The sequence below is a fragment of the Fukomys damarensis genome, unplaced genomic scaffold, assembly GCF_012274545.1.
Source record: "Fukomys damarensis isolate Sample0158 unplaced genomic scaffold, DMR_v1.0_HiC HiC_scaffold_16, whole genome shotgun sequence".
NCBI classification, from domain to species: Eukaryota; Metazoa; Chordata; class Mammalia; order Rodentia; family Bathyergidae; genus Fukomys; species Fukomys damarensis.
In genome coordinates, this window is record NW_022900928.1 from 69,049,267 (window position 1) to 69,066,547 (window position 17,281).

Genomic DNA, 17,281 nt, shown 5'->3' on the forward strand with positions numbered 1-17,281 from the left:
CAGCCCCTGTTAACTACCATTCTACATTCTGTCTATAATTTTGACTACTCTTGGTACCCCAAGTGGGAATCGTACATGATTTGTCTCTCTGTGACTGGCACATAATACTTAAAGTTCATAATACTTAAAGTTACAGCAGCAGGTGTCAGAGTGTCCCTCCTTAGGGCTGAATTACTGTCCATGCATAGCTCACATTTCACTCATTCACTTACCCTGTGATGGGCACTTTGATGGGTTCTACCTTTTGGGTATTGTGACTAATGCTACTGTCTATTACAAAATTTTAAGGACACTTTTTCATATTTACTCTCGAGAAAATATCATTTCTGATAATATAAGTGGAGGGCAAGCCACACTCATTTTTACTTCTGGTTGCTGCCGAAAGCCTCATGACTAAAGTGAAATGCAAAGGTGCAGTCCTGTCCTGCCCTCTGTGTTCCTGTCTGCTCTGAGTGCCTGAGCTGGCTTTGGTGATCTGAGTGCTTATCTTCACAGACAGTGTGCTGTGGAGGGCAGGGTCTTAGTATGTGTCGGACAGTGATGCTTTTCATATTGTACACAGTTCTCATGTCGTGTCTCCTTTGTGTTGTCTTGGTCCTTGCAGCTATGGAAGTCTGATGATTTTGGCCAGACCTGGATCATGATTCAGGAGCATGTGAAGTCCTTTTCTTGGTAAGTTATGTTGTCTAGGAGAACTTGACTTCCATAAGCCCCTCTCTCCAGTTCTAGCTCCTTTGTGGTAGACAGATCATCAGTCCTAACTTGAAATATGCAACATTTGCTCAGAAAATAAAATTTCCAACTCCAAGAATTAGAGCTGCAAGTATAATGCACTCATTAGGGCAATGAGAAAAGATGATGATGATTTTTTTCTTTTTCCGGTACTTGGGATCGAACTCAGAACCTTGTGCTTGCGAGGCAGGTGCATTGCCACTGAGCTAAATCCCTGGCCAGAGAAAAGATTATTTGTAAGAGGAATTATAGGGCTTTTGCATTTTCCCCTCCATCAGGGAACCTAGGGGAATCTTGGCTCTTGCGTGTAATACAGTTCCTAAAGACTTTCATTTGTCGAGCATCATACTGGGGGTTTCTCCCTATAAAATTCTGGCATTTATTCATTCATAACATTTTTTTCAATGTCTTTTGTTAAGTATAAAACCTCCACGATATTTTTGCGTATAAGAAGTTGAATAATTTATGGATGTGGTTATTAAGGAGAATGCAGTTGAGAGGTAAGAAAAGACATTTCGTGTTCATAACACAAGCAACAAGTACAGCACTAACAGACAAGATGAGGGGTTGGAAGAGGGACTGTATCTTCCTGATGGGGTGCTTCAGGACAGTGTCCTGGAGGAGCTTGCTCCTGGATCCAGATTGTGCCCAACAGAAAGGAGGTAGCATGGGTAGGTGGAGAGCAAAAGTTCCACACAGGAACTAACTCCCTTCAAAAAGGGAGGCTGGTATCAGAACCAGCAGTGCTCGAAAAGGACCTTGGACCAGATTGTAAGAGCAGTGGGAAACCATTGTAGGTTTTGAGGAGGGGAGTGAAAGAGACAGGCTGTACATGAAGAAGTATAATTGTTCCTAGTCATGGTTGCTTCTGACCTTGTGCTATGACAGTTGCACAGTATATGAGCTTAAGCATGTGCATTTCTAGGTGTGATCCAGATTTTTGGGAGTGAGATAAGAAGTTAGTGGATTTTATAACTGTTCAGGAACCAATTCCCATATGTAACTAATGGATAACACAGATTTGATGCTCCCCAAGTTGATTTTGATTCCCACTGTCCCAAACCAGTTTCCTGCATTACCTTCCCTGGTTCAGTTAATAGTTGATTAGGCCAAGAACTTTTGAATTAGTGTTGATTCTATATTTATTTCATGCCTCACACTTGATCTATCAAGAGATGCTGGTGGCTCCACCTTTAACATGTATCCATAATTCACCACTCACTACTGCTTTCCTCACAAGTCTCCGAAGTGGTTTGTCTGCTGTTATTCTACTCCTTCTACAGTCAGTTCTCAGTACACGGACAGATCGTTCCTATTAAGACTAGATCAGGATCCTGGCATGGTGGCACACACCTGTAATCCGAGCACTCAGGAGGCTGAGGCAGGAGGATTGCTGCAAGTTCAAGGCCAGCCTAAGATAACATAGTGAGTTCAGGGCCAGGCTGAACTACAAAGGGAACCCTGCCTCAAAAAACAAAACAAAACAAACAGGTAAAGTCTTATTTTTGTTCTCCTTAGAACCTTTCAAATCATCTTCATCTCTTTTAGATGAAATAACATGTATCCTTTTCCACAGGACCCTAGGCCTTTATACTTGCTGTTTTCTTTGCCTAGATTCCTTTTACCAGTATATATGTGCTGCTTGTTCCCCTTAGCCCCTGAAGTCTTTGCACAAATAACTGCTTCCACATGAGGCCTACCCAAATGATTGCATTTGTTTATTTAGAGTAAATTTCATAGTATACATTTAAAGTATAGAATATGATGCTATGAAATTATACATATAATTAGTAATGTTAGTATAGTGAAGCAAATGAACATATCCATCAACTCACGTAATTACCCTTATGTTTTGTTTGTGTGACAAGAGTAGCTATAGTCTACTCATTTAGGAAAAACCCCAAATATAATACACTACTACTGAGTATAGACCTTATGTTGTACATTAGTAGGTGGACTAGACTTATGTACATCTCACATTTGGTAACTTGTATCCTTTAACCTGTATCTCCTATCCTTCCCTGTCTTATTTTTTCTGTATTTTTTTTGTTCTATATGTAATTGAGAACATACAATGTTTTTCTTTCTGTGGCTGGCTTGTTTCTTTAGCATTCCATCTTCTAGGTCAGCCCATGTTGATGCAAATGTCACTTTTTTTTTAAAGGTTGAATAATATTTCATTACATCTATCTACCAGGGTTTGTCCATTTTTTTGTTGATGGATATAAAGGTTGTTTCCATATCTTGGCCATTGTGAATAATGCTGCAATAATCATGGGAGTGCAGATATCTTTAGAAGAGGGTGGTTTTATTTCCTTTAGAGGATATATCTAGAAGACAAAGCCTTGTTCAATTTTTGACTTTTTGTTGGATCCTTTCTATTGTTTTTCATAGTGACTGCACACCAGTCTACATTTCCATAGGGTACCAGAATTCTTTTCTCCACAGCTTACCCTACACTTTACTGTCTCTTGTCTTTTTGCCCCTTATATTTTTTTAATTTTTAAAATTTTTTTACACTGGGGATTGAACTTGGGACCTTGTGCTTACAAAGCCTGCAGCGGAACCACTGAGCTAAATCCATTGCCCCTCTTGTCTTTTTGATAATAGCTATTCTGATGTGAGTGAAGGGATGTCTCATAGTAGTTTGATTTATATTACTAAGGTTTCTGTTTGAAGGTGCAACTATTACCGTAGTATTTCCGGTATACTATGTGCTATTTTTTTATATAGTACTTTATTCCTTTCTAGTAAACAGTTATTATTGATTGACTTTCTTCTGTAGAATGAAAGCCCCTCCCAAGGGCAGGGACTTGTTAGTTTTTGTAGATTTATCCCTAGTGAAATTAACTTTGGTAGACATTGCCAGATTTTCTTTAGAAAGTATAATATTTGCACTAAACCATGTTGTCTTTCTCCATAGCTATTAGGTAAGAAATAGTGTCTTGTTGTAGCCTTAATTAGCATTCCTCCTCCTCCTACTCCACTTCCTCCTCTTCTTCTTCCTCTTCGTCTTCTTCGTCCTCTTCCTCTTCTCCTTCTCTTCCTCCTCCTCCTCCTTCTTGAAAAATGTATTGAGAGAAAGAAATCATCTGTCTAAGAGAGACCGAAGGGTGACCAGAAAGTGGGCTGCCTGCCCACTCCACTTTTTAAAGATGTTTTATACTGCCAAGCTGTATGATAAGGTAGGTACAAAGTGGGACAAAACTATAAGCTCCAGTGGAAAATTACAAGATGGGCAAGAGGTGGGGCAAAACCATGACTAACTAATAAGATTGCAAGTGCAGTCACCCAGGTAATATTGATTAAGTGTGTGTGGGGGTCAAGCATTTTTCTTCTTATGAATGATTTTCAACATCTTTTACCCTGCTTCAGGGTCATTCTTTTTTTAATGGCATATCTGTTCGTGTCCTTTTCCCTTTTTTATCTAATTTTTAGTATTTTTATTTTTGATTTTCAAAAGCTCTTTACATATTTGAGGTTAGTCCTTTGGCTGTGATACGAGACAAGGCGTGTGTGTGTGTGTGTGTGTGTGTGTGTGTGTGTTTGTATATGTCAGGTTTTCATTTGTCTTCTGACTTCTACATGTAGTAGAGTTAATCCTTATTAAATATAATGATCCAAGAGCCGGGCATGGTGGCGCATGCCTGTAATCCCAGCACTTGGGAGGCTGAGGCAGGAGGATCACTGTGAGTTCGAGACCAGCCTGGGCTACACAATGAATTCCAGGTCAGTCTCACTACATAGTGAGACCCTGTCTCAAAAAACAAACAAACAAACAAAAAAATAAATATAATGACCCAACAAGATGTAGATCCTGTCTGTGCTTCTTTTAGCACTGTGCTTAAAAGCTGAATGAATTCAAGTTGGTATTACTTCTTTGGTAATTGAAGATGTTAAAGTGCAGTGGGTAAAGGGAAGACCCCTGTAGTATCTTCTGGCTCCAATAGATGTCCTTTGTAATAGAAGGTGGCTGTTTCTGATCTTTTTGTGATTTTCTTTGGGCAGACATTTTGGGGCCCTAGTGAAATTACAAACATAGTGTCAACTAAAGACAACTTCCACCAAGGAATACCATTATAAATTTTCTTTGCTTTACTTGAATTTAGAAGGAAAGATTGATCTTTTATTAGTTTAAGGAACTAAATGTTAAGCAGGCAAACCAGCAGGATTATTATGTAAAGGAAATTCAAATTTAGGAATGTATGTATTTTACCTTCTGAAAGCATGGCAGGAGTCTTAGGTGAAGGGATTGTCCTATTTCATTTTAAGTAGTTACATGTCTTATATTGGGATTTCATGTAATTTGGAGGATTTTTCCTGTAAGATTCCCCATAATAAGTGAGAGAGTATAATCTGATCTCCCTGAGGACAATTGCATATGTTTGTTCAACCATACTTGGCAACCTGGGAATAGCAGGAGTGAAGAAAGCCATTGATTTGTTTTGTCTAGATCTAGAGATTGGTAAAACAAGACAACAGAAGACCTATGGGGGCGGGAGTCAAGGATGCCCTGTGTGGCATCCCTGAAAGGTTGCGGGTGAGGCAGGTGAGCACTGATGATTGTACTCAGGGAGGAAACAAGGATTGGAATTTCCAAATCAAGGGCAGAGAGAGTAGGAAGTAACTGAGTGAGCCTGAGTAGTGAGAAGCTAGATGACGGCAAAAAAGAATGTGTTTGTGGAGCAGCTCACAGACGTGCAGGTCCAGATATGGATTGTGGAAGAGAATGGGGATGAGAGTCATAGTTCTGTCTCTGTTGACTTCCTCTTTTTGCTTGGAAGGAATAATAAGAGATCAGCTCATCTCAAAATATCTCAAGAAAGGTTCCTTCCTTTCTGCCTTTTAAAAAAATACCCAGCAGCCTCATTTCAATTCGCATATCCTCTAGGCTAAAGGAAGTACTTTAATCAGTAGTTCTAATTGTGGAAAAGAAGAGAACATGCCACCACTCACCCACACACTGGGTAATGAAGAATAGGTTTCTCCCACATCAGGGTGCGGGCTGCTGCTTTCTCCACTGCCCTGCTCAGACTCCAGATGGCAGGGCAGAAGTCAAGTCTTCCGCTATTATAAAGAGACTTCTTTTTTTATTTCCTAGCCTCCTTCCTGCCTCTCTCTTTTCCTTTTTCCTTTTTGGCTTGGTCAACATGCTCTTGACAGTCTCACAGTGTATCTTTGAAGGAGTTTGAGATGATCGCCTTCATTATTCTGAGCGTTGTGTATGGTTTGAACTGGATAAAGGCAGTCACATAAGTGAGGCCTCTTTCTCTGCCTGAGTCATCACTCTGAATGTGCACTGTGAATCTCTATGCCTGACTTCCCAATTATTTTTCCCATATACTGACTGGTCTGCCGAGCCTTGCTGTTCCCTGGGCAGGAAGCCTGGGTAGATCTGTCATCCTTCTAGCTGCTGGCTGGGCCTTTTTTGGGACCTTTTTCCCCAAGGTAGTCTACCTCCAAGGCATTCATTCTATAGTTGCTCTGTGTATTAGCATTTGTAATTGTGGTCCATGCATCCGGTACAGGAGCATCACTTCATCTAGGGATGCAGTAGGGAAAAATGAAATAAAACACATGACCTCCGATTAAGCAGCTAAATAAACGCATGTAAGAAAAACACCATTGTGTAAAATAGCTATACCTATTTCAAAATTTACCTAGGTTTTACACTTTTATTAGAATTAAAACTCATATAAAATATTTGGAGTTGAATGGTGCAGAGATATGGTGTAGGGAGAAGAGAGAGACTGTTGAGAAATGGCTTCCGGGATGATGTGGACTTGAACTTGACTTCAGAGAAGAGTAGAATTTAGGTGAAAGTATCAGTTGTGCAGAGGGTATTGCCACTCCACACAAGGGATGTTGTTTTCTGCAAAAACACACAGGGAGAAATATGCCCTCCATTTCTGAAAGACATTAAGGACATCAGTGTGTGAGAAACAGGGGTGAAATGCACTGGCGGGATGACGACTCCAGATGGTATGGATCACCAGTGATGTCAGCAGGGACAGAGGAGGCAGGATCACGGGATGGACTTGCCTCAGGGTTCTTAATGTGACTTCCTCTAGTGCTGTACTTCTGAGCCTGTAACACCTTGGGAAAACTTTCCTTCATTCCTCTGAGGTTCATCACTTGAGGCTAGAAACTTGGTGAGGCCTTGAGCAGTCCATTGTTTATTTATTCAGAAACATTGCACTGTGTGCTTTTTCTCCTTTTTACTTTCTAAGCAGGGACCAAGTTTGCCTTGAGCTAAACCCAGGATGCTTTTGAAACTATAGTAGCAGCATAGAACACGATTATAAATGGCAGCTCTTCTCCTTCTATGCTGAGCCAAGGAGTAGCCAAAGGGTTGCATTTGAGGCACAGAGAATATCATTTCTAGCTTACACCATGGTGGCCCTAAATTTTTGTTGATTGTCCTTATGGGAAGACCTCCATACTTCTGATGATTAAATATGGAAACGATAACTCTTTTCTTTTATTCTAGGGGAATTGATCCCTATGACAAACCAAACACCATCTATATTGAACGGCATGAACCCTCTGGCTACTCCACAGTTTTCAGAAGTACAGACTTTTTCCAGTCCCGGGAAAACCAGGAAGTCATCCTTGAAGAAGTGAGAGACTTTCAGCTTCGGGACAAGTACATGTTTGCTACAAAGGTGGTGGTAAGTAGAACATACTGAAGAACACACCAAACTGCTTGAGAATTTCCTTTGTGAGATTTGATATTTTGTGGCCCATAGGTGAGTTCATATGGCAGAACTTGATTCACTTGATTCTGGGCAGGGGTGAATACTTCCAAAGGGCTTGGAAGGTATTGGACTTTGGAGACACTCTGAGTGTCTCTGGTCTCTAAGAGTTTGGTGTCTTCTGGTACCTGAACCTCTTTGACAAGGAACACAGAAAGGTGCGGGGAGATAGCACAGTAGTAAAGTGCTTGCTTTGCATGCTTGAGGCCCCAGGGATCTGTTCCTATCACTACAAAAACAAACAAACAAAACAATAAAAACCAGAGAGGAGGGTGGGGGCTCAGTGGGATTATTTAGTCCTACTGCCTGATTTTAAAATTAGACCAATTTCTTTGAGACTTTTGGACACATTAATTTACATGGCTAATAGGATGTGTAGTCATTGGCTAGTGCCAGTTAATGCTCTAAGAAAAGCAGTAATTAAGCTTCCAGCTGTCAGTAAGTAGCTTAACTCTCAGCCTTTGGGAAAATCTTTCCCTTGATTTGATGTGTTGGAGGCCAGATGTTGAAATGGAAAGCTTTGTTCATTTAAAACCGGAGTTGATTATTTAACAGGGCTTGCTGTGCAACTGTATTAAGTTCAGTCCTTATTGCCCTGGGATAAAGGAAGAAAACCAGGCTCTACCAAGACCATATTGGGTCAGTATTTTGGGGAGCTACAGATGATGGCTGTTTCCTCAACTCAGGTTCTGTTGAAGGCCTCTGGTAATCTTAGGGACTGAAATTAGATATAATGCTTTTCTCCAGGTGCTGCAATTTCAGTGTGCTACTGCACTTGGCTCCTAAGTTCTTCTTTATTTCTATAATTGGTATCAGACCAAGGAGAAGTAGATTAACCTTCTTTGAAGGATGTTAGGGTCAAGAAAGGACCTCCTCAGCCAGGAAAGCAGGGAGGAAGGTCAGAATGAGAAGAGATGAGTGGCTAGAGGCAAGAGGTGTTCCCCATTGTGTGACCTGCAAAATGTTTTTAAAACTACTAAGCTGCAGCAATTTTTCTTCTGTCAGGTGTTTGCATTCACTCTTAGACCTTGGATCACTCCTGGCCTCACCTGGCCTTTGTCTTACATATGCGCACATACACATACACATAGAACAGCTCAAGAATACAAGCCTGCTTGAATTGCCTTGGGTGGGATGGAATAATGAGAATACACAGGCAGAAATAAAGCCCAAGCACCAGTACCTCATCACCTTGTGTTGGACTATCCTGAGTGTCAGTGTAGTGTTGAAGCCTCGTGTCCAGTTCTTCACGGTCACAGGCCTTTTCTGTTTGAGTTCCTTGGAATTACTGTATGGTTTTAATTTCTCAATTCTAAAACACAGCACCTCACTCCCCTGGTTTGCCTTACTTTTTGGCCTTAGTTAGGGCAAGGTAGATGACTGATAGATACCCCATTATTCCTAGAACTTACACTTGTGGGTTTAAGTTAATAATCCCTATTGGAGCTTTCTGTGTCCTCCTTTCTGATCTACCAGCTTGTTAGAGTCCTGCAGTGAGTTTTTATTACTCCTTTATTGCCGATAAGATCAGGGGACATGTCTGTTGTGATCATTGCTGATGCAGTACCCAGGGTCTTGCACAATACTTGGTACATAGCAGGTGTGCTGTAGAGTTGAATGCATGCCGTATTTTTCTAACTAATTTAAAAAGTATATGCTGGTAGATTTTTTTTTTAATTTGGTGATGGTATATTACATTACTGGTGCTTCATAGTCAACTATCAACTCTTATTATTATTTATTTATGTTTATTATGTTTATTATGGCTTATCTATCTGCTGCTGGTAGAAAAGTTGGAGTTGTGTGTTGGCTTCTCCCTCCTGCACATGGACAGGGTTCCAGATTCCAAGATCAGTGGCTGTAGATTCAGTGTGCAAGGCCACCAACTGAACATGTTTGTCAGTTGTCGTGGGAGCATCTGTGGCAGCATTGCGCAGGGATAGTTGTTACAAATGCAGATTGCAGGACCCCAATGACACTTTTCCTCTGAACATTTCCAGCAAGGTTTGAGAGACTCTGCTCTGACGGCGTTACCCAATAGTCAGTGATACAGTCAAGGGCACATTTCTCAAAGGATGAATTGATGCGAGAAGAAACACAATGGCAGAGGGTGATAAAACAGCATTTTCCTTCTCTTTATTATATTATTGTACTAAACCACAAGGATAAACAGAATTGATCTCGGTTGGTTAACCCTCCCAGGAGGAGTGTTGAAGCCTCTAAGTATAGCTGTTAATCTGATCTACTTAGCTTTAGGCTGCAGTGGTTTGGAGAATTCCTACTGCCTTGAATGTTAGATGGATTCATATCAAATTTAGAAAATCATGGAATCAATTTGAAAATCACAGGTAGTTGGTTTTAAGTGATGAACTCTTTTGCTTCTTTCCAGTGCTACAAATAATTTTAATCTTTTGCAGGTTACCATTTTAGTTCATGTGGAGTCAGCCACCAGGGTTATAGACTGGAGCTGATACCATGGTCTTTAGACCCTCGCAGTGCCCTGTTAGCCTGACACTGACTTTATATATACATTGTATTTGATGTGCTTTGGTTTTCTAATCCCAAATTTAATTGTCAGCTCTTGCTTTTTGACATGATGTTCACTTAATAGACTATATAAAAATGATAGGGCCATTAAAAAAACAATGAGGTACCTCTGTGATCTTTAATGTGCTAATAATATATTACTGTTAGGTTTTTTTTCCTGGTAAATAACAACACTGGCCCAAAAGTTTAAGCTTGGTGTGGGTTAGATACTCCCTTCAACCTCACTACCAGGTAACTGTGCAAAAGCCAGACTCAGACATTTCTTGCACAAATGTGTAACAGTAAGCAAGCTTATGATCAATGGGCCTGATGAAGTCCCTTCTGTGTCTTTACAGAGGATGTGGCACCTCACATCTCTTGTGTCTGCATAATACAGACCTTGTGTTCTTGAACAGGAACTGACAAACACTGACCCACCATCACCTGCTTTTGTAAATAAAGCTTTATTGGAAAACAGCCATATTCATTTGCTTATGTGTGATCTCCAGCTGCTTTTATACCACAGAGGGAGAGCTAAATAGCTGCAGAGAGGCAGTGTAGCCACTAAGTGTAAAATATCTACTCTCTGCACCTTTACAGATAAACTTTGCTGACCCTGCTGTCTGTTACCCTTTCAGTTGGCGTCAGATAATCAGAACTGCAAGGTTTTGGCAAATCTCAGACATGATACCAGACAGTTCAGGTCACAGGCCTACCTGAATGGTTACACTCTACTATTTCAGGGTGGAGTCTTTAGAACATTAAGGCCATTCCCCTATCTTGAATGCCACTGATCTTCTATATCTGTATTATGCTAATTTAAAGTCTCTGATGATGCTCAGAGATAACAGAAAAGCTCACTAAGTGCTTCAGAGCTGTGGGCTTTTAGGTGGGAAGTTTGTTGGTCAAAACTAGGGTACACTTTTAGGATAACTGACCAAAACCAAACTATTGACAAATTATTTTAATTATGATATTACTTAAATGCATGCAAATATAAAGCTAGGCATAAGCACCTAAGGCTTATACTTTCAAATACAACAGTAAAACTCAAATATTTAAAAATTAAAATAATAATATACTTCGAATTAAAATTTAATACTAATATGTTACAACACTTATGTTTATGTGTAACTGATATATCATAAAAATTCACTTTTTTATGGTAGTGGAGATTGAACCCAGTGCCCTTGTTCTGAGCTATATCTCCAGCACTTTAAAAAAAATTTTTATTTGGAGACAGGGTCTTGCTAAATTGCCCAGGATGGTCTCGAACTTGGGACTCTCTAGTCTCAGCCTCTCAGACTGCTGGGATTACAGGTGTGCACCACCACACCTGCTTTAAATAAATTTACCTTTTTTTAAAGTTATAGGTCAGTAGTTTTAAGATCAATAGTTTTTAGGAGAGTCACAAGGTCATACAATGGTCTAATTACTGCCTAATTCTAAACATTTTCATCACCCCTGTAAGAACTTCGTATCCTTTGGCATTATTTTCCTCCTCCCAGCCACTGGCATCTACTAATCTATTTTCTGTTTGTGTATATTGGCCTATCCTGGGCATTTTATATAAAGGGAACCATATAATGCATGAATTTTTATAACTTTTAAAAGCAATATAATGCTTGCTGTTTTCATATAGGTTGTAGCATGTACCATTATTTCAATATTTTTTTCTTTTCTTTTTTTGAGTCAGAGCCGTGCTATGTAGTGGACTGGCCTTGAACGTGCTGTGCTATGTAGCCCAGTCTAGCCTTGAATTCACAGTTCTCCTGCTTTAGTCACACCAGTGCTAGGGTTACGGGTGTGTACCACTGGGCCTCACTTACATCAATCATTTTTAATGGCTGAGTAGTATTTTCTTGTAAGGATAATACATTTTATTTACCTGTTAGTTGCTGGTCTTTTGAGTTGTTTCTATTTTTGGCTGCTCTGAGTAGTGCAGTTTGTGCGGGAGACATTTTAATTTCTACTGGGCATGTATTTCGAAGTAGAATTTCTGGTCCATATAGGAATTCTACATTTAACTTCATGAGAAACTGTGAAATTGTTTTTTAAAGTGCCATACCAGTTCATGTTCCCACCAGCAGTGTATTAACTTTAATTATATATTATAATTTCTTTACATTTAGTATCTTGTGATTATAGCCACCCTTATGAGAAATGATTTTGGTTTATAATCCCTTACGACTATTGACGTTGAACATCCTTTCGTGTGCCTGTTGACCATTCATTTAGTTCTCTTCGCTGAACAGATGTCTCTTAACATCCTTTGTCCATTTCTAGGTTTCAAAATCTTTTATCATTGAGTTCTATATTTAATTGGTATTATGTATATAAGATATAATATACCAATGTTTTCTGTTTTTTCACTTTCTTCCTGGTATTCTTTCTTTTTCTTTTATTTATTTTTTATTGTTTTGAGACAGAGTCTTGCTATGAAGTTCAGACTGGCCTTGAACTCGCTATGTAGCCGGGGCTGGCATGGAACTCACTGTGATCCTCCTGCCTCAGCCTCCCAAATGCTGAGAGTGTAGGTGTGTCTTTTCATGCCTGACTCCCTCCTGTTATTCTTTCCTGCACAGAAGTTTTAAAGTTTGGTGAAGTCAAATTCATCTGTATTTTCTTTTGTTGCTTGTGCTATTGGTGTCTTATCTAAGAAGCTATAACTTAATCCAAAGTCATAAAGATTTAAGAGTTTTGTAGTTTCAATTCTCATAGTTAGGTCTGTGATTCATTTTCAGTTAATTTTGTATATAGTGTGAGTATATACAAAGAAGATGTTTGCTTTGATTTTTTCTTTTTACCAGTTGTCCCAGAACCCTTTATTTAAAAGCCTTTAAATTGTCTGAGCATGTTTGTTGGAAATTAATTGGCCATAAATCTAAGGATTTATTTTTAGATTCCTAACTCTGTACTGTTCATCTATATGTCTCTCTTTGTGCAGTATCATGTCATTTTGATTACTGTAGCTTTATAAGTTTTGAATTTGGAGCCTTTTACCATTTTGTTCTTTTTCACGATTGTGTTGGCTCTTCTGGTTTCCTTGTATTTCCATTTGTATTTTAAGATCAGCTTTTCAATTTTTCCCAAAAAATGCAGATAGGATTTTTGATAGGGATAGTGTTGATTCTGAAGACCAGTTTCTCTTCACAGACATAAGGTATCTGTTCATTTATTTAGTCTGTCTTTTATTTCTTTCAGTTGTGTTTTTTAGTTTTCACTTTATAAGTCTTGGAATTCCTTTTCCATAAGCATTTGATTCCAGTATAAATAACACTTCTTAATTAGGTCTTTTGTAAAGGTGACTAGTGGTAGGTACTTGTGGGTATGTTTGTACCCATCCGAATTGGGCTGATGGAAAAGTCTGTTCAGTTAACCTTCATACAGCACAAGTTCTTCCTATTCATCCCATCATCAAGAAAAATGGAAGTACGGTGCTGGCAACTTTCATGTGTCTGGGAGGTTTAGGTGGCCATTGTCACGAAGGCACACTGCCATGCTCAAGCCTTCCTGAAATACCACTTATCCATCTACCTCAATTCATCTCTGCAAGCTTATGTTTTCATAGTTTGTATTTTACACTTTATGTCTCATTTCTTTCTTCAAATACAGGTTTAACATTAATGTAACGGATAATTTTTTTTGAGGCAGGGTCTCACCTTGTAGTTCAGGTGGGCCTTGAACTCTTGGCAATCCTTCTGCCTCAGCCTCGTGAGTGCTGGGATTATAGGTGTGCACCACCAGGCCTGACCATGTTATGAATAATTTTTAAGCCAAAGTATTGTATCAGTCTTTGTGTTTTGTTTTCCTGGATTGCTGGCAGTAAACACAAATTTTGTCCTCTCAATAAAGTTATCTGTTTGTTAAGCGAGTGGGGGCAAAAAATTAGGTCTCTTGGGCATTGTGTGTGTGTGTGTGTGTGTGTGTGTGTGTGTGTGTGTGGTGCTTGAGGTTGAACCCAAGCACATACCTGCTAGGCAAACTGAGCTGCATTGTCTGCCCAGCTCTGTTTATTTTTTAAATTCATTCTCTTTTACTCACACTGAATCATCGGAATGACTGTTCTTAAAATTTACTGCTGCTGTTTTCCTTTTAGCTCAGATCTGCTGTTGAACCTCTAGTGGATTTTTTTGTGACTTATACTTTTCAGCTCCAGAATTTCTGTTTATTTCTTTTATAATTTGTATTTCTTTATTAATATGCTCTTCTTGATAAGTCATTGTTTTCATATTTTAATTTTTTATACATATATCCTTTAGTTCTTTGAACATATTTACAATAGCCGGTTTACATTTTTGTTTATTAAGTCCGATATAGTCCTTCTCACTGCTTCTATTCAGTGCTCTTCCTTTCTTATGCATGGCTTGTTCTTTGCTATTTACTTGCTTGTCCTGAATTTTAAAAAATTGGATATTGAAAATTGTGTGGCAGCACCTTTCTTCTTTCAAAATTCCTAGTCCTCGGGCTTCTATTTTGTTCTCTTTGTTGTTGTTTTTGTTCAATGAATTTCCTTCCTGTACTGCTGCTCTGCTAGTCAGCTTTTAGTCATGACCAAATATCCGAAAAAAACAATTTAAAGGAGGAAAGGTTTGTTTTGGCTCTTGGTTTCAGTCCACACTCAATTGGCTCCATTGCTTTTAGGCCTTTGGTGAGGCAGAAACATTGTGTGGTAAGGGCATGATGGAAATATATTGCTCATCGTATGCAGCCTGGAAGCAGAGAGAGAGAAAACATACACTGGTTAGCTCCTCCTTCTTCCACATTTATTCTGTTCTGGGACCCAGCCTACTGGATGGTGAGGACCACATACAGGGTGAGAATCCTCCCTCAATTTTCTGTCCCTTATGTCAGTTCATCTCTGGAAACACTCTTCAGAGACACTTTCAGAAGGGTATGATACTAATTTTCTAGGTGTTTGTCAGTCCAGCACAGTTGGCAATCAAGATTAACCACCACAGCTTCCATTCTTTATTGTGTATGTTCCAGTCAGCCTGGGATTCTTTTGTTCAATTTGGGGCAGAAATTACAAAAAGGCAAGATACAGCTTTTTGGTTGTACCACTCATTTTGGTGTTACCAGGTATCTTTTTCTCAACTCAAGATAGAAATCATGAAAAGGCAAGCAATACTATCCAAATGAGGCTTCACTGGAACCTAGGTGTGAGCACCATGGAGACAGTACCTGAAGGAGCACAAAGGAGCACCGTCAGAGCTTGAAGTACTCAAGAAGTAAAGTTCACAGACAAAAACACTGGGCTTGTGCAAGTGCACAGTTAGTTTTTGCACGTGATCCTAGGATTTTCTGCATATAGCTTGTCAGTTTTTTCCTTTTGGCACTACACTTCGCAAATGCCTCAACAATCTGTGATTGGCTCGCAAAAGATGGTGGGGCTATGCTGCCTGTAATCCTGGGAGGGTAAGACAGGAGGATTGCAACTTTGAAGCCAGCCTGAGTAACTGTTTCAAAATAAAAAATAGAAAAAGAAAAAAGAAAAACACCTGGGGATATAGCTCAGTACAAACATATTAGGTTCAATCCCTGGTAACACACACACATTTTCTGCTCCCTCTCCCTCTCTCTCATGGTGTTGACTCTGGGAAAATAAAGTATAGGTTGAGTTCAGGCATATTGCAAATGAAGGGGTTTCTGGAAAGCTTGGAGGAGGAATCAGCAACTTCCTTGTATTCTCTAAGAGACCTTTGTGAGGGGAATTGGGGCCTTGCTGCTTTGTCTCCTCTATAGCTACTAAAATGCTCGATCATTTAGATTAGTGGTTAGCTAATGATTTGACAGAGAATTCCTTAAATGCTTGGAACCGGTTCAGTCTTTTAGCCCTTCCTGATAGCCTCAGGGTATATTGGGATAAACCTTCCTTGCTTTTTCAGGCAATTTGCAAAGCTACCCTAGCCTTCATTTCCTGTTGGGACAGAGCCTCAAGGTTAGCTGGAGGTGAGAAATCACACTTTTCAGTTCTTTCCTAAGCATATGCACAGATCTTGTGTGCTTCACCTGATAGATTCCCAGGAATCTTCTAGAGTTTACCAAAAGCATCTTGACATCTTCTTCCCAGATTTTACTTTTAGGGTTAGTTTCCTATTAGCCTCACCTGCTAATGCTGCCTCTGGCAACTGTGATGTTAGACATTTGGCAGTTGTCAGTCACTGGTCACTGTTCTCCTGACTGCCCTGGCTGGTTGTGGACCTATTTCTACAGTGAGTTAAGTCGTATAAAGATAAGAGAATGTAGCTCTTCTGGGAGCCACCAGAGAGGTGACAAAAGGACAGTTTTCTAATTGTGGTTTTTTGGAACTTGAACCCTTTTCCGTCCTCTCCAGTAATGAGGCTGGCTGCTGGTTTCCACAGCCATAGTGGCTGTGAGGCGATGTTTGTCTAAGGCTACTACAGAGCTGAAACAAGGTGGTGGGATTAGGTCAAGTGGAAACTTTGCCAAGTTGGCTCTTCCTGCCAAGATTCTCCCAGAGTTCTTGAATAAAATGCTCCTTGGATTATTGCACATTTTTAATTTTCAGAATTCTGAAAAAGTTGATTTTGAGAATTTGTCTGTTTTCTTTTGTGCGTCAGTGAATATTTAAAGTCCCTGTCTTTACTATTTGGGATGTGCTTGCAATGAATGTTAACCTTGTAAGCTTGATTATACACCTTTTCCTGCTTATACAAAGTACACTTAATATTGATATGACCTTCTCATGTGTCCTCATCCAGCTTTAACAGTCCCTGCATTTTCCAGGGTCTCTTTAGTTACTACTTATTTTTTCCCTAGAATATTTTAAAACAAAGCCCAGATGTAATTTTTTAAAAAAATTGAGTTGGAGTCTCACTATGTTTCCCAGGCTAGTCTTGAAATTCTGGATTCAATGGATCCTCTGACCTGCACCTCCTGAGTAGCTGGGGCTACAGGCATGCTACTGCACCTGGCTTTTTTGTTTTATTTATGGTGTTCAGGATAAACAACATTAACGTGGATGATATTTTGCTGAAACTGAGATATTATTTCAAAGGAGAATGTATCACAAAATGCTCCAGCCAGGCCCCAGATGCTTCTTTATTATGGTCCCTGTGCCACCACAGGCCTGGAAAAGCCTCATACTTCTACCTGTTATCTCCAGAGGCACCACTATGAAACTTTCAGTTGAGTAATTCACTGCAGTATCCTTTGGCCTTCATTTGATAAGAATATGTCATTTATTTACTTTATTCTTTTTCTCCTTCTCATTCTTTTTTTTTTTTTTTTTTTTTTTTTTTTTT

At 39.5% G+C, this 17,281-nt stretch overlaps 1 protein-coding gene across 1 annotated transcript in view; it reads left to right on the forward strand.

Annotated features, from left to right (window-relative positions):
* The window catches only part of Sorl1 (sortilin related receptor 1), a 159,462-nt gene that overhangs the window by 33,894 nt on the left and 108,287 nt on the right, over positions 1 to 17,281 (forward strand). The window contains exons 5-6 of the mRNA XM_033764392.1: positions 605 to 672; positions 7,223 to 7,403. Coding sequence (XP_033620283.1) covers positions 605 to 672; positions 7,223 to 7,403 — 249 coding nt within the window. The remainder of the gene's footprint in view (positions 1 to 604; positions 673 to 7,222; positions 7,404 to 17,281) is intronic.